Consider the following 17,421-nt stretch of genomic DNA (forward strand, 5'->3'; position numbering starts at 1 on the left):
ATTAATACAAGGGTATGAACGTTAAGGGATATGCTCACTGGGCAGTTTGCTAATCATGCTATAAACATTTAGCCAGACACAAAGAGATGTTACACGCCTAGGATTCATGGTGACCATTGGCGTAGGTTTTAGAGCATCCGAGATGCATTCCCACCATACAGAGGGCATCCAGTCCAATTAGAGGGCAGTTGGTTTCCACCATGACAGACGTGCCACTATTGCACCCATTGGCTCATTTGGTCTGGCTTGCCAAATTTAATTCTTGCAATGTCCACTGTTGAGTATCTCCACTGGTGACTTTTCTGCCTCCCATTGATCTGCATGCAAAGTGGCTTCTTCCAGCTTTCTGACAGCTGGTCTGCAGAAGGAGGTTGTCAGCTCAGCCCCAGCAGGATTTCTCAGTGACACTGCAGCCCAAGTATATACGGAGTCTTCAGCAATATGGTTTTACACTGGTGTGCTTTTCCTCCCCAGCTTCTGTGGTGAACGTTGTTTCTTCAACGACATCAACGCCCTTCTCCAGTCCCACTGGTGAGCAGTCTTCTCTGCCAAGGGGCTTCCAGTTCTTCTAGTTATCACAGGAAGGAGGGTGAGGCAGGTGGAAACTCACAGAGAAGCCCAGAGATGAGCTTGGGTGAATCTCACAGGGATTTTCCAAGTTACTAAGATTTCTTTCAATACCATCCTGAAACCCAGCAACCAGCATTTCAGAATGTGAGAGTTTGAATGTGAATGCATGTCTCCCACAGCCTCAGGGGTGTTTAGTTAAGGTTAAGCTTTCTCCCTTGGTCTCTAGCAACCTGCTGGAGGGCGTGGCTCTGGAGGCCAGGATCTTGTACTGTGACCCAAAGGTGTGTGCAGCAGCAGCAGTTTGAGCTCTGCCTGTTTGCATCATGGCAGGTGACACTTGATGCATTTGTGTCTCTGCTATGGTCCGTAAGCTTTGCAGACAGGGCCCTTAACCCCGAAGCCATCTATCTAGCCCTCAAAGAAGTTTTGAAAGCAATAAACATATAGGTCGCAGAACATTGATTAGAGCAAAAATAAAATATTAGGAAAAGGTGACATTTTGGATCATGGATATATGGACTTACTTACGCCATCCAACCCCAAAAGACAATCACTAAAAAACGTTAAGGGTGAGCCTCCCAGGGAATGTTAGTTTATGATCTCATCCCTGAGGACACCAACCTGCCTGAAGGAAGACCTTTCCTGTGCTGGAAGATTCACACTGGCACGTGTCAGGTTCATGTTCACGGAGCAACGTGAGCTCAGGCGATGTGTTTCTCCTTCCCCCACTGCAGTGCCAGCATCTCCTCTGGTGCCCTTCACCATCAACTTCACCCTCACGAACCTCAACTACGAGGACGACATGGCTCCCCCTGGATCCCTGAAGTTCAACACCACTCAGAGAGTCCTGAAGGGCCTGGTGAGAGCCACGCTCCCTGCGCACAGTCCCCAAGCGAGACGCGACCCAGTCAACATGCCCAACCTCCCCGTGCCATGCACCTGCCGGAGACCCAGCCTAGCTTAGCCCGCCTCACTGATGCCAGCTCTGCTTCCTCACGCCCGCCCCACCCCCACTCCTGCCGCCTTCCCCTTCACCTCCTCCTCTGCCTCCACAGCTCAGGCGCTTGTTCAACAAGACCAGTGTGGGGCCCCTGTATTCCGACTGCAGCCTGACCCTGCTCAGGTGAGTGCTTGCAATAGCAGGTCAGGGAGCCTGTAAGTCTTTCCAGACTTAGGAATTTGTTCCACATCCTAACTGCCCTACAGATGTCACTGGTCAGGGGAATTTGGGAAACTCCTACAATAAGTCCAATTATATAACACCTTCCCCTCAGCTACCTCCACAGTCTACAACCCACCAATCTGAATTCTTCCCTTACCTATCCATTCTGAATTTCCTCGACTCTTTCCTCATTTTAGAATGAATAGCATTTCCTTTCAGCTTTAAAATTTGTACATAGAATCCAGATGGGTTGCCACATGCCTTTAATCTCAGCACGTTGGAGGCAGGGGAAGGATGGCCAGGATTCCTAGGCCATCTGAGACTACATAGTGAGTTACAGGTCAACCAAGACTACAGCAAGAAACTACGTAGAAAAATAAAAATAAATAAATAAAATAAAAATAAATCTGTCCCCAGTATTTCTCTTGGTTTCTAGTATTGCATCCCTTTAATCCCTGTAAGAGGTGAAGGTAAGAGGGTCCTTAGGAATTTGAGGCCACGCAGAGGGGCCTACAGAATAAATTCTAGGTGAGCTTGAGGTAGAGTGTTACCCTACCTGGAAAAAACAAAAATCAACAACAACAAAAAAAGAGGTAAATCTCTGATTTTAGCCCTCAATGCCTCTACCAGTACCCTTCATGTGACTCATGCATAACCTCTCTGACCTCCATCACATGAGAATGTAGAGTTGAGTCTCTAAATACATGAAAATCTGTGAATCCATGTCTGCTCAGGGTCATAAATCAGTGCACACCTAGCCTCTCAGATCACTAAAACACCTCCTTTCCTCTGGAGCCTTCCTGTTCTCTCCAGGCATCTCGTAATACCAGCCTAGGTAGTCCACTCATCACCCACGTGTCTACCTGTCTTTCTCAGGCCAGAGCAGAACGGAGCAGCTACAGGGGTGGACAGTGTCTGCGCCTACCGCTCTGACCCCACGAGCCCCGAGCTGGACCGGGAGCGGGTATACTGGGAGCTGAGCAGGCTGACGCGTGGCATCGCCCAGCTGGGCCCCTACACCCTGGACCAGAGCAGTCTCTATGTCAATGGTGAGGAGCAGCCACGCGCCCTTCGCTGTGTGAGGGTCCCCACGTCCCCAGACCTCCATTCCCTCATCCTAGCCCGTTTTCATTGTCTTTCTTTATTAACTCTGCAGGCTACACACACCGGATTGCGCCCACCACTCCAGTGTGTGAGTATCATGTCTCCCTAATTTTCTGTCACTCCTTTAAGCCCTTTCCCTAAGAGAGGAAAGAAGACAAAAGCCTATTTTCTCCATTTCAAATACTCCTGTCGCTTCCAGCCTGGGGTGAACAAAAATTTAGATTTTAAAAGACTCACTGATGGATACCTTCCTGGTATCTGGATAGAGGTGAGGTCCCCACTCCAACTCATGGGTAATTTTGTTTATGTTTCATTCATGTATTTGTTGACAAATTCTGTAACTCTAGGCAATGCCCCAAGGTAATTTCCGCCCTCCACCCAATTTTTTCTTTGAAACTCATTCTCCATCATATCCCCTCCCCCTCTCCTTCAATCTCTCCTTTATTTTGATGTTACCATCTTTTCTTCCTCTTATGATGGTCTTGTGTAGGTAGTGTCAGGCACTGTGAGGTCAAGGATATCCAGACCAATTTGTGTCTGGAGAAGCATGTTGTAAGGAGTCCTACCCTTCCTTTGGCTCTTACAATCTTTCTCCCAGTGCTGGAAGATTCACACTGGCGTGTGTCAGGTTCACGTTCACGGGGCTACGTGAGCTCAGGCGATGGGTTTCTCCCGCCCCCCCTGCAGTGCCAGCATCTCCTCTGGTGCCCTTCACCATCAACTTCACCCTCACGAACCTCAAGTACGAGGACGACATGGCTCCCCCTGGATCCCTGAAGTTCAACACGACTCAGAGAGTCCTGAAGGGCTTGGTGAGAGCCACGCTCCCTGCGCACAGTCCCCGCCGGAGACGCGACCCAGTCAACATGCCCAACCTCCCCGTGCCATGCACCTGCCGGAGACCCAGCCTAGCTTAGCCCGCCTCACTGATGCCAGCTCTGCTTCCTCACGCCTGCCCCACCCCCACTCCTGCCGCCTTCCCCTTCACCTCCTCCTCTGCCTCCACAGCTCAGGCGCTTGTTCAACAAGACCAGTGTGGGGTCCCTGTATTCCGACTGCAGCCTGACCCTGCTCAGGTGAGTGCATGCAATAGCAGGCCAGGGAGCCTGTAAGTCTTTCCAGGGCTGGATCGATGGCTTAGTGGTTAAGCACTTGCCTGTGAAGCTTCAGGATCCCCATTCTAGGCTTCATTCCCCAGGACCTACATTAGCCATATGCACAAAGGGGCGCATGCACCTGGAATTCGTTTGCAGTGTTCGGAGGGCCTCACGTGCTTATTTTCTCTCTCTCTCTTTTTGCCTCTTTCTCTATCTGTCTATTGGTCACATATAAATAAATAAAGACAAACACATAAATTAAAGTGTTTCCAGACTTAGGAATTTGTTCGACATCCTAACTGCCTTGCAGATGTCATTGCTCAGGGGAATTCATGAGGCACTCACTTCTATATGAAGGTACCCCTGTTTCTACCATTTTCCCCTCAGCTAACCCCACAATCTGCAATCCATTAATATCTGAAACCTTCCCCTACCTATCCATTCTGAATTTCCCATTCTCTTCCCTCATTTTAGAATAAGTAACATTACCTTTCAGCTTTAAACCTATCCCCATGCCTTTCATCCCAGCTCACAGGAGACAAAGCTAAAAGGATCCTTGTGAGTTCAAGACCACCCTTAGACTACAGAGGGAATTCCAGGTCAGCCTGAGCTAGACTGAGACCTAACCTAGAAAGAAACAAAAAATACCTGATTTTCTTTCTCTGATTTTTAAACCTGAATGCCTCATGACTATTCTTTTTGTTTTTAATTTTTATTAAGATTTTCCATGATTATAAAATATATCCGATGGTAATTCCCTCCCTCCCCACCCCCACACTTTCCCATTTGAAATTCCATTCTCCATCATATTACCTCCCCATTACAATCATTGTAATTACATCTATACAATATCAACCTATTAAGTATCCTCCTCCCTTCCTTTCTCCACCCTTTATGTCTCCTTTTCAACTTACTGGCCTCTGCTACTAAGTATTTTCATTCTCACGCAGAAGCCCAGTCATCTGTAGCTAGGATCCACATATGAGAGAGAACATGTGGCGCTTGGCTTTCTGGGCCTGGGTTACCTGACTTAGTATAATACTTTCCAGGTCCATCCATTTTTCTGCAAATTTCATAACTTCATTTTTCTTTACCGCTGAGTAGAACTCCATTGTATAAATGTGCCACATCTTCATTATCCACTCATCTGTTGAGGGACATCTAGGCTGGTTCGATTTCCCAGCTATTATAAATTGAGCAGCAATAAACATGGTTGAGCATGTACTTCTAAGGAAATGAGATGAGTCCTTTGGATATATGCCTAGGAGTGCTATAGCGGGGTCATATGGTAGATCAATCTCTAGCTGTTTTAGGAACCTCCACACTGTTTTCCACAATGGCTGGACCAGATTGCATTCCCACCAGCAGTGTAGAAGGGTACCTTTTTTTCCACATCCCGCCAACATTTATGATCATTTGTTTTCATGATGGTGGCCATTCTGACAGGAGTGAAATGGAATCTCAGTGTAGTTTTAATCTGCATTTCCCTGATGACTAGTGACGTAGAACATTATTTTAGATGCTTATATGCCATTCATATTTCTTCCTTTGAGAAGCTCCATAGCCCATTTTTTGATTGGCTTGTTTGATTCCTTATTATTTAACTTTTTGAGTTCTTTGTATATCCTAGATATTAATCCTCTATCAGATATATGGCTGGCAAATATTTTTTCCCATTCTCTAGGTTGCCTCTTTGCTTTTTTCACTGTGTCATGACTATTCTTTATTGGACTCATGAGTAGCCTCTAATTTCCATCAAATGTGAATATAGATTTGAGTCTTCAAATTCATGAAAATCTTTCATACCATGTCTGCGCAGGACCACAAGTCAGTGCACTCAGAGAGTCCACTCCTGGCTTTACAGATCTGCACCAAAATACCTCTTTTCCTCTGGCCCCTTCCTGTCCTCTCCAGGCATTGGAGAATCCCTGCCTAGGTAATCCATTCATCACCCACGTCTCTACCTGTCTTTCCCAGGCCAGAGCAGAACGGAGCAGCTACAGGGGTGGACAGTGTCTGCGCCTACCGCTCTGACCCCACGAGCCCCAAGCTGGACCGGGAGCGGGTATACTGGGAGCTGAGCAGGCTGACGCGTGGCATCGCCCAGCTGGGCCCCTACACCCTGGACCAGAACAGTCTCTATGTCAATGGTGAGGAGCAGCCACGCCCCCTTCGCTGTGTGAGGGTCCCCACGTCCCCAGACCTCCATCCCTCATCCTAGCCCGTTTTCATTGTCTTTCTTCATTATCTCTGCAGGTTACACACACCGGATTGCGCCCAGCACTGCACAGTGTGAGTATCATGTCTTCACAGTTCTCTGTCTCTCCTTAGAGACCTCTTCCTCTGAGAGGAAAGAAAACAAAAGCCTATTGTCTCCATTTCAAATACTCATGTTGCCTGTGGTGAACAAAAATATAGACTTTAAAAGGACCCAGAGATGAGTACCTTTCCTGATATCTTTACACAGATGCTGCCCCACTCCAACACTTGGGTGATTTTGTATATGTTTCATTCGTTTTTATTGACAACTTCCATAATTCTAAGCAATACCCTATGGTAATACCCTCCCCCCCACACACACAGTTTCTTCTATGTAACTCCACTCTCTATCACATCCTCTCACCTTCTCAATCAGTCTGCTCATTCTCTCTTTATTTTGATGTCATCATCTTGTCCTCCTATTATGACGGACTTATGTAGGTAGTGTCACGTTCTGTGAGATCATGGATATCCTGGCCATTTTGCGTCTAGAAGAGTACAATGTAAGGAGTCCTACCCTTTCTGTGGCTCTATCACCCTTCCCATCAACTCTTCCACAATGAACCCTGAGCCTTGGAAGGTGTGATAAAGACATTGCAGTGCTGAGCACTCCTCTGTCATTTCTTCTCAGCACCATGGTGCCTTCTGAGTCATCCCAAGGTCACTGACATATGAAAATGGAAGATTATGTAACCAAAAGTCAGGGTAGCATTAATATAAGGGTATGAACATTAAGAGATGTGCTTACTGGGCAGTTTGATGAGCATAGTATATGCATTTAGCCAGACAACAGCAGACGTTACATCGCTAGGGCTCATGACTACCCCTGTTGTAGATTTTCAGTATTAGTGATGTATTCCCTCCCTTGGAGCAGGCTTCCAGTCCAATTAGAGGGCAGTTGGTTTCCACCATGACAGACATGCCACTATTGCATCCATTGGCTCATTTGGCCTGGCTGGTCAAATATAAGGCTTGCAGTGTCCACTGCTGAGTGTCTTCACTGGTGATTTCTCTCTCTCCCATTGAACTGCATACAGTGTAGGTTTCTTCAGCTGTCAGCGGGCCTCCATGGAGGAGGTATTCAGCTCAGCCCCAGCAGGATTTCTCAGTGACACTGCAGCCCAAGTATATATGGAGTCTTCAGAAATAGGGTCTTACACTGGTGTGCTTTTCCTCCCCAGCTTCTGTGGTGAACGTTGTTTCTTCAACGACGTCAACGCCCTTCTTCAGTCCCACTGGTGAGCAGTCTTCTCTGGAAAAGGGCTTCCAGTTCTTCTAGTTATTGCAGGAAGGAGGTTGAGGCAGGTGGAAACTCACGGAGAAGCCCAGAGATGAACTTGGGTGAATCTCACAGGGGTTTTCCACGTTACTAAGATTTCTTTCAATACCATCCTGAAACCCAGCAACCAGCATTTCAGAATGTGATACTGTGAATGTGAATGCATGTCTCCCACAGCCTCAGGGGTGTTTGGTTAAGGTTAAGCTTTCTCCCTTGGTCTCTAGCAACCTGCTGGAGGGCGTGGCACTGGGGGCAGGGATCTTGTACTGTGACCCTAAGGTGTGTGCAGCAGCAGCAGTTTGAGCTCTGGCTGTTTGCATAATGCTTGGTGATACTTGCTGCATTTATGTCTCTGCTATGGACTGTAGGCTTTGCATACAGGGCCCTTAACCCCGAGGCCATCTGTCTAGCCCTCCAAGAGTTTTGAAAGCAATAAATATGTACGTCTCAGAACAATGATTAGAGCAAAAGTAAAAGATCAGGACAAGGTGACATCTTTTGGAACATGGATATATAGACTTACTTACACCATCCCACTCCAAAAGATGATCCCTATACAACCTTAAGGGTGAACCTCCCAGGGAATGTTAGTTTATGATATAATCCCTGAGGGCGCCAACCTGCCTGAAAGAAAATCTTTCATATGCTGGAAGATTCACACTGGCGCGTGTCAGGTTCACGTTCACGGAGCAACGTGAGCTCAGGCGATGTGTTTCTCCCGCCCCCACTGCAGTGCCAGCATCTCCTCTGGTGCCCTTCACCATCAACTTCACCCTCACGAACCTGAAGTACAAGGACGACATGGCTCCCCCTGGATCCCTGAAGTTCAACACGACTCAGAGAGTCCTGAAGGGCCTGGTGAGAGCCACGCTCCCTGCGCACAGTCCCCGCCTGAGACGCGACCCAGTCTCCATGACCAACCTCCCCGTGCTATGCACCTGCCGGAGACCCAGCCTAGCTTAGCTCTCCTCCCTGATGCCAGCTCTGCTTCCTCACGCCTGCCCCACCCCCACTCCTGCAGCCTTCCCCTTCACCTCCTCCTCTGCCTCCACAGCTCAGGCGCTTGTTCAACAAGACCAGTGTGGGGCCCCTGTATTCCGACTGCAGCCTGACCCTGCTCAGGTGAGTGCTTGCAATAGCAGGCCAGGGAGCCTGTAAGTCTTTCCAGGGCTGAATAGATGGCTTAGTGGTTAAGCACTTGCCTGTGAAGCTTCAGGATCCCCATTCTAGCCTTCATTCCCCAGGACCTACGTTAGCCATATGCACAAAGGGGCGCATGCATCTGGAATTCGTTAGCAGTGTTCGGAGGGCCTCACGTGCTTATTCTCTCTCTCTCTCTTTCTGCCTCTTTCTCTCTCTGTCTATCCCTCTCATATAAGTAAACAAAGAAAAACACATAAAATAAAGTCTTTCCAGACTTAGGAATGTGTTCGACATCCTAACTGCCCTGCAGATGTCATTGCTCAGGGGAATTCCTGAGGCACTCGTTCTATATGAAGGTACCCCTGTTTCTACCACTTTCCCCTCAGCACCCCCACAATCTTCAATCCATTAATATCTGAAACTCCCCCTACCTATCCATCCTGAATTTCCTCTTCTCTTCCCTCATTAGAATAAATAGCATTACCTCTCAGCTTTAAAACCTATCCCCATGCATTTAATCCCAGCTCTCAGGAGACAATGCTAAAAGGATCCTGTGAGTTCATTACCACCCTTAGACTACCGAGGGAATTCCAGGTTAGCCTGAGCTACACTGAGACCTAACCTACAAAGAAACAAAAAAAAATCTGATTTTCTTTGTCTGATTTTTAACCCTCAATGCCTCATGACTATTCTTTATGTGATTCATGAGTAGCCTCTAATTGCCATCACATGTGAATATAGATTTGATTCTTCAAATCACGAAAATCTTGGATACCATGTCTGCTAAGGACCACAAATCAGTGCACTCAGAGAGTCCAATACTGGCTTTACAGATCTACACCAAAATACTTCTTTTCCTCTGGCCCCTTCCTGTCCTCTCCAGGCATCGCAGAATCCCTGCCTAGGTAATCCATTCATCACCCACGTCTCTACCTATCTTTCTCAGGCCAGAGCAGAACGGAGCAGCTACAGGGGTGGACAGTGTCTGCGCCTACCGCTCTGACCCCACGAGCCCCGAGCTGGACCGGGAGCGGGTATACTGGGAGCTGAGCAGGCTGACGCGTGGCATCGCCCAGCTGGGCCCCTACACCCTGGACCAGAGCAGTCTCTATGTCAACGGTGAGGAGCAGCCACACGACCTTCGCTCTGTGAGGGTCCCCACGTCCCCAGACCTCCATCCCTCATCCTAGCCTGTTTTCATTGTCTTTCTTCATTATCTCTGCAGGTTACACACACCGGATTGCGCCCAGCACTGCACAGTGTGAGTATCATGTCTTCACAGTTCTCTGTCTCTCCTTAGAGACCTCTTCCTCTGAGAGGAAAGAAAACAAAAGCCTATTGTCTCCATTTCAAATACTCATGTTGCCTGTGGTGAACAAAAATATAGACTTTAAAAGGGCCCAGAGATGAGTACCTTTCCTGATATCTTTACACAGATGCTGTCCCCACTCCAACACTTGGGTGATTTTGTATATGTTTCATCCATTTTTATTGACAACTTCCATAATTCTAAGCAATACCCTATGGTAATTCCCCCCCACATACACAGTTTCTTCTTTGTAACTCCACTCTCTATCATATCCTCTCCCCTTCTCAATCAGTCTGCTCATTCTCTCTTTATTTTGATGTCATCATCTTGTCCTCCTATTATGATGGACTTATGTAGGTAGTGTCACGTTCTGTGAGATCATGGATATCCTGGCCATTTTGCGTCTAGAAGAGTAAAATGTAAGGAGTCCTACCCTTTCTGTGGCTCTATCCCCCTTCCCATCAACTCTTCCACAATGAACCCTGAGCCTTGGAAGGTGTGATAGAGATATTGCAGTGCTGAGCACTCCTCTGTCAATTCTTCTCAGCACCATGGTGCCTTCTGAGTCATCCCAAGGTCACTGACATATGAAAATGGAAGATTATCTAACCAAAAGTCAGAGTAGCATTAATATAAGGGTATGAACATTAAGAGATGTGCTCACTGGGCAGTTTGATGAGCATAGTATATGCATTTAGCCAGACAACAGCAGACGTTACATCCCTAGGGCTCATGACTAACCCTGTTGTAGATTTTCAGTATTGGTGATGTATTCCCTCCCTTGGAGCAGGCTTCCAGTCCAATTAGAGGGCAGTTGGTTTCCACCATGACAGACATGCCACTATTGCATCCATTGGCTCATTTGGCCTGGCTGACCAAATATAAGGCTTGCAGTGTCCACTGCTGAGTGTCTTCACTGGTGATTTCTCTCTCTCCCATTGAACTGCATACAGTGTAGGTTTCTTCAGCTGTCAGCGGGCCTCCATGGAGGAGGTATTCATCTCAGCCCCAGCAGGAGTTCTCAGTGACACTGTAGCCCAAGTATATATGGAGTCTTCAGAAATAGGGTCTTACACTGGTGTGCTTTTCCTCCACAGCTTCTGTGGTGAACGTTGTTTCTTCAACGACGTCAACGCCCTTCTCCAGTCCCACTGGTGAGCAGTCTTCCTGCCAAGGGGCTTTTAGTTGTTCTAGGAATCACAGGGGAGGGTGGGGCAGGTGGAAAGTCACGGAGAAGCCCAGAGATAAACCTTGGTTAGTCTCATAGGGTTTTCCCAAGTTACTAATGTTTCTTTCAGTACCATTCCCAAACCTGGGAGTCAGCATTTCAGAATGTGATAGTGTGAATGTGAATGCATGTCCCCCACAGCCTCAGGGGTGTTTGGTTAAGGTAAAGCTTTCTCCCTTGGTCTCTAGCAACCTGCTGGAGGGCGTGGCACTGGGGACAGGGATCTTGTACTGTGACCCTTAGGTGTGGGCAGCAGCAGCAGCTGTTTGAGCTCTAGCTATCTGCGTTCTGGCCACTGACACTCCTTGCAGCTGTCCCTAGGCTTTGCATACAAGCTTTTAACCACGAATCTAGCTCTGTATTCCTCAAAGAGTTTTTACAGCAAGTAACATGCAAGTCTCAGAACAATGATTAGAGTAACAGAGAAACATCAGGAAAACGTGACATCTTTTTAATTTCACTATACGGACTACTTATCCCCCAGCCCACTCCAAAAGACCAGCCCTACATTCCCTTAAGTGTGTCCTTCCAAGATGAGGTTAGTTTATGAACTCAACCCCGAGGAGACCAAGGTGCCTGAAGGAAGAGCTTTCCCAGTGCTGGAAGATTCACACTGGCGCGTGTCAGGTTCACGTTCACGGGGCAACGTGAGCTCAGGCGATGTGTTTCTCCCGCCCCCTCTGCAGTGCCAGCATCTTCTCTGGTGCCCTTCACCATCAACTTCACCCTCACGAACCTCAAGTACGAGGGCGACATGGCCCCCCCTGGATCCCTGAAGTTCAACACGACTCAGAGAGTCCTGAAGGGCCTGGTGAGAGCCACGCTCCCTGCGCACAGTCCCCGCCGGAGACGCGACCCAGTCTCCATGCCCACCCTCCCCGTGCCATGCACCTGCCGGAGACCCAGCCTAGCTTAGCCCGCCTCACTGATGCCAGCTCTGCTTCCTCACGCCCGCCCCACCCCCACTCCTGCCGCCTTCCCCTTCACCTCCTCCTCTGCCTCCACAGCTCAGGCGCTTGTTCAACAAGACCAGTGTGGGGCCCCTGTATTCTGACTGCAGCCTGACCCTGCTCAGGTGAGTGCTTGCAATAGCAGGCCAGGGAGCCTTTAAGTCTTTCCAGACTTAGGAATTTGTTCCACATCCTAACTGCCCTCCAGATGTCACTGGTCAGGGGAATTTGGGAAACTCCTACAACAAGTCTAGTTATAACACCTTCCCCTCAGCTACCCCTACACTGTACAACCCACCAATCTGAATTCTTCCCTTACTTATCCATTCTGAACTTCCTATTCTCTTTCCTCATTTTAGAATAAAGAGCATTTCCTTTCAGCTTTAATATTGGTCCCCAGAAGCCAGTTGTGGGGCCACATGCCTTTAATCTCAGCACCTTGGAGGCAGGGGAAGGATGGCCAGGCGTCCTAAGCCATTTGAGAATACTTAGTGAATTCCAGGTCAACCAAGACTACAGCAAGAAACTACCTTGAAAAATAAAAATAAATAAAATAAAATAAAATAAAATAAAATAAAGATAAATCTTTCCCCAGGAGTTCTCTTAGTTTGTAGTATTGCATGCTTTTAATCACAGCAGGAGGCAAAGGTAAGAGGGTCTTTCTGAGTTTGAGCCACCCAGTGACTACAGAGAAACTTCCAGATCACCTTGAGCTACAGTGATACACTATTTGGAAACTCCCCTCCCCCACGAAAAAAAGGATAAATCTCTGATTTTAGCCTTCAATGCCTCAACCAGTGACCTTCATGTGACTCATGAATAACCTCTCCGATCTACATCACATGAGAATGTAGATTTCAGTCTCCAAATACATGAAAATCTGTGACTCCATGTCTGCGCAGGACCACAAACCAATGCACACCTAGCTTCTCAGTTCTGCACCAAAACACCTCCTTTCCTGAAGACCCTTTCAGTCCTCTCCAGGCATCCAAGATTCCGCCCTCCCCACCATGTAATCCATTCATCACCCACGTGTCTACCTGTCTTTCTCAGGCCAGAGCAGAACGGAGCAGCTACAGGGGTGGACGGTGTCTGCGCCTACCGCTCTGACCCCACGAGCCCCGAGCTGGACCGGGAGCGGGTATACTGGGAGCTGAGCAGGCTGACGCGTGGCATCACCCAGCTGGGCCCCTACACCCTGGACCAGAGCAGTCTCTATGTCAACGGTGAGGAGCAGCCACACGACCTTCGCTGTGTGAGGGTCCCCACGTCCCCAGACCTCCATTCCCTCATCCTAGCCCGTTTTCATTGTCTTTCTTCATTATCTCTGCAGGTTACACACACCGGATTGCGCCCACCACTCCAGTGTGTGAGTATCATGTCCTAATTTTCTGTCAGTCCTTTAAGCCCTTTCCCTAAGAGAGGAAAGAAAACAAAAGCCTATTTTCTCCATTTCAAAAACTCCTGTCACTTCCAGCCTGGGGTGAACGAAAGTTTAGATTTTAAAACACTCACTGATGGGTACCTTCCTGATTTCTTGACACAGGCGAGGTCCTCACTCTAACTCCTGTGTAATAATGTTTTTATTTCATTCATTAATTTATTCACAAACTCTATTAATTCTAGGCTATATCCCATGGTAATTCCCACCCTCACTCCCACTTTTTTCTTGAAACTCCATTTTTCCATGGTATCCCCTCCCCCTCTCCTGTAATCTCTTTTATTTTGATGTCATCATCTCTTCTTCCTATTGTGATGGCCTCATGTAGGTAGTGTCAGGCACTGTGAGGTCATGGATCTCCAGGCCAATTTGTGTCTGGAGAAGCATGTTGTAAGGAGTCCTACCCTTCCTTTGGCTTACAATCTTTCTCCCAGTGCTGGAAGATTCACACTGGCACGTGTCAGGTTCACGTTCACGGGGCAACGTGAGCTCAGGCGATGTGTTTCTCCCGCCCCCTCTGCAGTGCCAGCATCTCCTCTGGTGCCCTTCACTATCAACTTCACCCTCACGAACCTCAACTACGAGGACGACATGGCTCCCCCTGGATCCCTGAAGTTCAACACCACTCAGAGAGTCCTGAAGGGCCTGGTGAGAGCCACGCTCCCTGCGCACAGTCCCCGCCGGAGACGCGACCCAGTCTGCATGCCCAACCTCCCCGTGCCATGCACCTGCCGGAGACCCAGCCTAGCTTAGCCCGCCTCACTGATGCCAGCTCTGCTTCCTCACGCCTGCCCCACCCCCACTCCTGCCGCCTTCCCCTTCACCTCCTCCTCTGCCTCCACAGCTCAGGCGCTTGTTCAACAAGACCAGTGTGGGGCCCCTGTATTCCGACTGCAGCCTGACCCTGCTCAGGTGAGTGCTTGCAATAGCAGGCCAGGGAGCCTGTAAGTCTTTCCAGGGCTGGATAGATGGCTCAGTGATTAAGCACTTGCCTGTGAAGCTTCAGGATCCCCGTTCTAGGCTTAATTCCCCAGGACCCACGTTAGCCATATGCACAAAGGGGAGCATCCATCTGTAATTCGTATGCAGTGTCCGGAGGGCCTCACGTGCTCATTCTCAATCTCTCTCTTTTTGCCTCTTTCTCTCTCTGTCTATTGGTCACATATAAATAAATAAAGACAAACACATAAATTAAAGTGTTTCCAGCCTTAGGAATTTGTTCGACTTCCTAACAGCCTTGCAGATGTCATTGCTCAGGGGAATTCATGAGGCACTCACTTTTATATGAAGGTACCCCTGTTTCTACCATTTTCCCCTCAGCTAACCCCAAAATCTGCAATCCATTAATATCTGAAACCTTCCCCTACCTATCCATTCTGAAGTTCCCATTCTCTTCCCTCATTTTAGAATAAGTAACATTACCTTTCAGCTTTAAGTCCTATCCCCATGACTTTCATCCCAGCTCTCAGGAGACAATGCTAAAAGGATCCTGTGAGTTCAAGGCCACCCTTAGACTTCAGAGGGAATTCCAGGTCATCCTGAGCTACACTGAAACCTAACCTAGAAAGAAACAAAAAAATCTGATTTTCTTTGTCTGGTTTTTAACCCCCAAAGCCTCATGACTATTCTTTATGTGACTCATGAGTTGCCTCTAATTTCCATCACATGCGAATATAGATTTGAGTCTTCAAATTCATGAAAATCTTTGATACCATGTCTGCTAAGGACCACAAGTCAGTGCACTCAGAGAGTCCACACCTGGCTTTACAGATCTGCACCAAAACACCTCCTTTCCCCTGGACACTTCCTGTCCTCTCCAGGCATCTCGGAATCCCTGCCTAGGTAATCCATTCATCACCCACGTCTCTACCTGTCTTTCTCAGGCCAGAGCAGAACGGAGCAGCTACAAGGGTGGACAGTGTCTGCGCCTACCGCTCTGACCCCACGAGCCCCGAGCTGGACCGGGAGCGGGTATACTGGGAGCTGAGCAGGCTGACACGTGGCATCACCCATCTGGGCCCCTACACCCTGGACCAGACCAGTCTCTATGTCAATGGTGAGGAGCAGCCACGTGACCTTTGCTGTGTGAGAGTCCATATGTAGCCAGCCCTCTATTTCCTCATCCTAGCCCATTTGCATTGTCTTTCTTTATTATTTCTGCAGGTTACACACACCAGATCGTGCCCAGCACTGCACAGTGTGAGTATCACGTCTTCATAATTCTCTGTCTCTCCTTAGAAAAGAAAAGCCTATTGTCTCCATTTCAAATACTCATGTTGCCTGGGGTGAACAAAAATTTAGACTTTAAAAGGACCCAAACTTGGATAGCTTTCCTGGAAAAGTTGGCTTAGTGGTTAAGGTGCTTGTCTGTGAAACCTAAGGACCCAGGTTCAATTTCCCAGGACCCACATAAGTCAGATGTACAAAGTGGTGCATGTATCTGGAGTTAATTTGCAGTGGCTGGAGACGCTGGTACACCTATTCTCTCCCTCCCTGAGTCTCTATCTTTCATCTATCTATCTATCTATCTGTCTCATAAATAAATGATTTAGGAAAAAGGAAAGTGAGCACTTCCCTATCTGAAACTGGCCAAATTCTTATCTTAATATATATTCTGGGTTGGTTTTTGTTTGTTTTTTTTTTTTTTTGGTATGTTTGTGGTTTTTATTTGTTTTTTGTTTTTATTTTATTATTATTTTTTTTGTTTTGTTTTGTGTTTTGAGGTAGGCTCTCACTCTAGCTCAGGTTTTTTCTGTAGCCTCAGTGTAGCCTTGAACTCACAGCGATCCTTCTACCTGTGCCTCTCAAATGCTGGGATTAAAGGCATGTGCCACCATGACAGGCTGTTTTCTTTTTTAAAAAATTTTTTTAACTTTTTTTATTTATTGGCTATCAGAGAGACACAGAGAGAGAGAGAGAGAAGCAATAGTCACTCCAGAGCACATTGCCTCTGCAAACAAATTCCAGATCCAAGTCCCACTTTGTTCCTTGGGCTTTATGTGGGTGCTGCGGAATCAAACTCACATTGTTAGTCTTTGCAGGCAAGTGCCTTAACTGCTGAGCCATCTCCTCAGCCCCTAGTCTCCCTTTCTTTTTTTTTTTTTTAATTTTTTATTTATTTATTTGAGAGCGACAGACAGAGAGAGAAAGACAGATAGAGGGAGAGAGAGAGAATGGGCGCGCCAGGGCTTCCAAACTCTGCAAACGAACTCCAGACGCGTGCGCCCCCTTGTGCATCTGGCTAACGCGGGACCTGGGGAACCGAGCCTCGAACCAGTGTCCTTAGGCTTCACAGGCAAGCGCTTAACCGCTAAGCCATCTCTCCAGGCCTAGTCTCCCTTTCTTAAGCATATATATATTTTTTGTTTGTCTTAATTGATGGTGAAACATATTTTTATTGATGTGTGTATGTGTGCATTGGCACACCAGAGTCTGCTGCTACTGCAAACAAAAGATGCTTGCCCTGCCTTTCACATTTATGTGGGTGCTAAGGCACCAAATCTTAGCTTGCCAGCTTTTGAAACAAGCTCCCTTAAACACTGAGCCATTTCCCCAGTTCTCAGTATTCTTCTTGAATAGTTATGGGATAGGACTTTAGTCTTTTCGCTGACTTGGAGGGTTTTTTTTTGTCATGTGTATGTCTGTGGTGTGAGTGATTATGTATGTACATACTGGAAGTGCTTGGCTTACATGTTTGTGAGTTCGTGTGTGTGTGTGTGTGTGTGTGTGTGTGTGTGTCAGGACCAATGTAAGCCAGATGCACAGAGTGGCACACAATTACTTGCAGCTGCTGGAGGCCCTGGCACACCCATTCTCGCTCTCTCTCTCTGAAATAAATATATTTTTAAAAAATAAGGTGGAAAGCAATTGAAGATAGCC

At 47.6% G+C, this 17,421-nt stretch overlaps 1 protein-coding gene across 1 annotated transcript in view; it reads left to right on the forward strand.

Annotated features, from left to right (window-relative positions):
* The window catches only part of Muc16 (mucin 16, cell surface associated), a 100,685-nt gene that overhangs the window by 47,783 nt on the left and 35,481 nt on the right, over positions 1 to 17,421 (forward strand). The window contains 20 exon segments of the mRNA XM_045139403.1: positions 475 to 531; positions 1,305 to 1,429; positions 1,626 to 1,693; positions 2,609 to 2,781; positions 2,889 to 2,924; positions 3,524 to 3,648; positions 3,845 to 3,912; positions 5,911 to 6,083; positions 6,190 to 6,225; positions 7,374 to 7,430; positions 8,205 to 8,329; positions 8,526 to 8,593; positions 9,561 to 9,807; positions 11,804 to 11,962; positions 12,159 to 12,226; positions 13,155 to 13,327; positions 13,435 to 13,468; positions 14,007 to 14,190; positions 14,387 to 14,454; positions 15,426 to 15,598. Of these exon segments, the coding sequence (XP_044995338.1) occupies positions 475 to 531; positions 1,305 to 1,429; positions 1,626 to 1,693; positions 2,609 to 2,781; positions 2,889 to 2,924; positions 3,524 to 3,648; positions 3,845 to 3,912; positions 5,911 to 6,083; positions 6,190 to 6,225; positions 7,374 to 7,430; positions 8,205 to 8,329; positions 8,526 to 8,593; positions 9,561 to 9,807; positions 11,804 to 11,962; positions 12,159 to 12,226; positions 13,155 to 13,327; positions 13,435 to 13,468; positions 14,007 to 14,190; positions 14,387 to 14,454; positions 15,426 to 15,598 (2,217 nt within the window).

This window comes from Jaculus jaculus, chromosome 21 (genome assembly GCF_020740685.1).
Source record: "Jaculus jaculus isolate mJacJac1 chromosome 21, mJacJac1.mat.Y.cur, whole genome shotgun sequence".
Lineage (NCBI taxonomy): Eukaryota > Metazoa > Chordata > Mammalia > Rodentia > Dipodidae > Jaculus > Jaculus jaculus.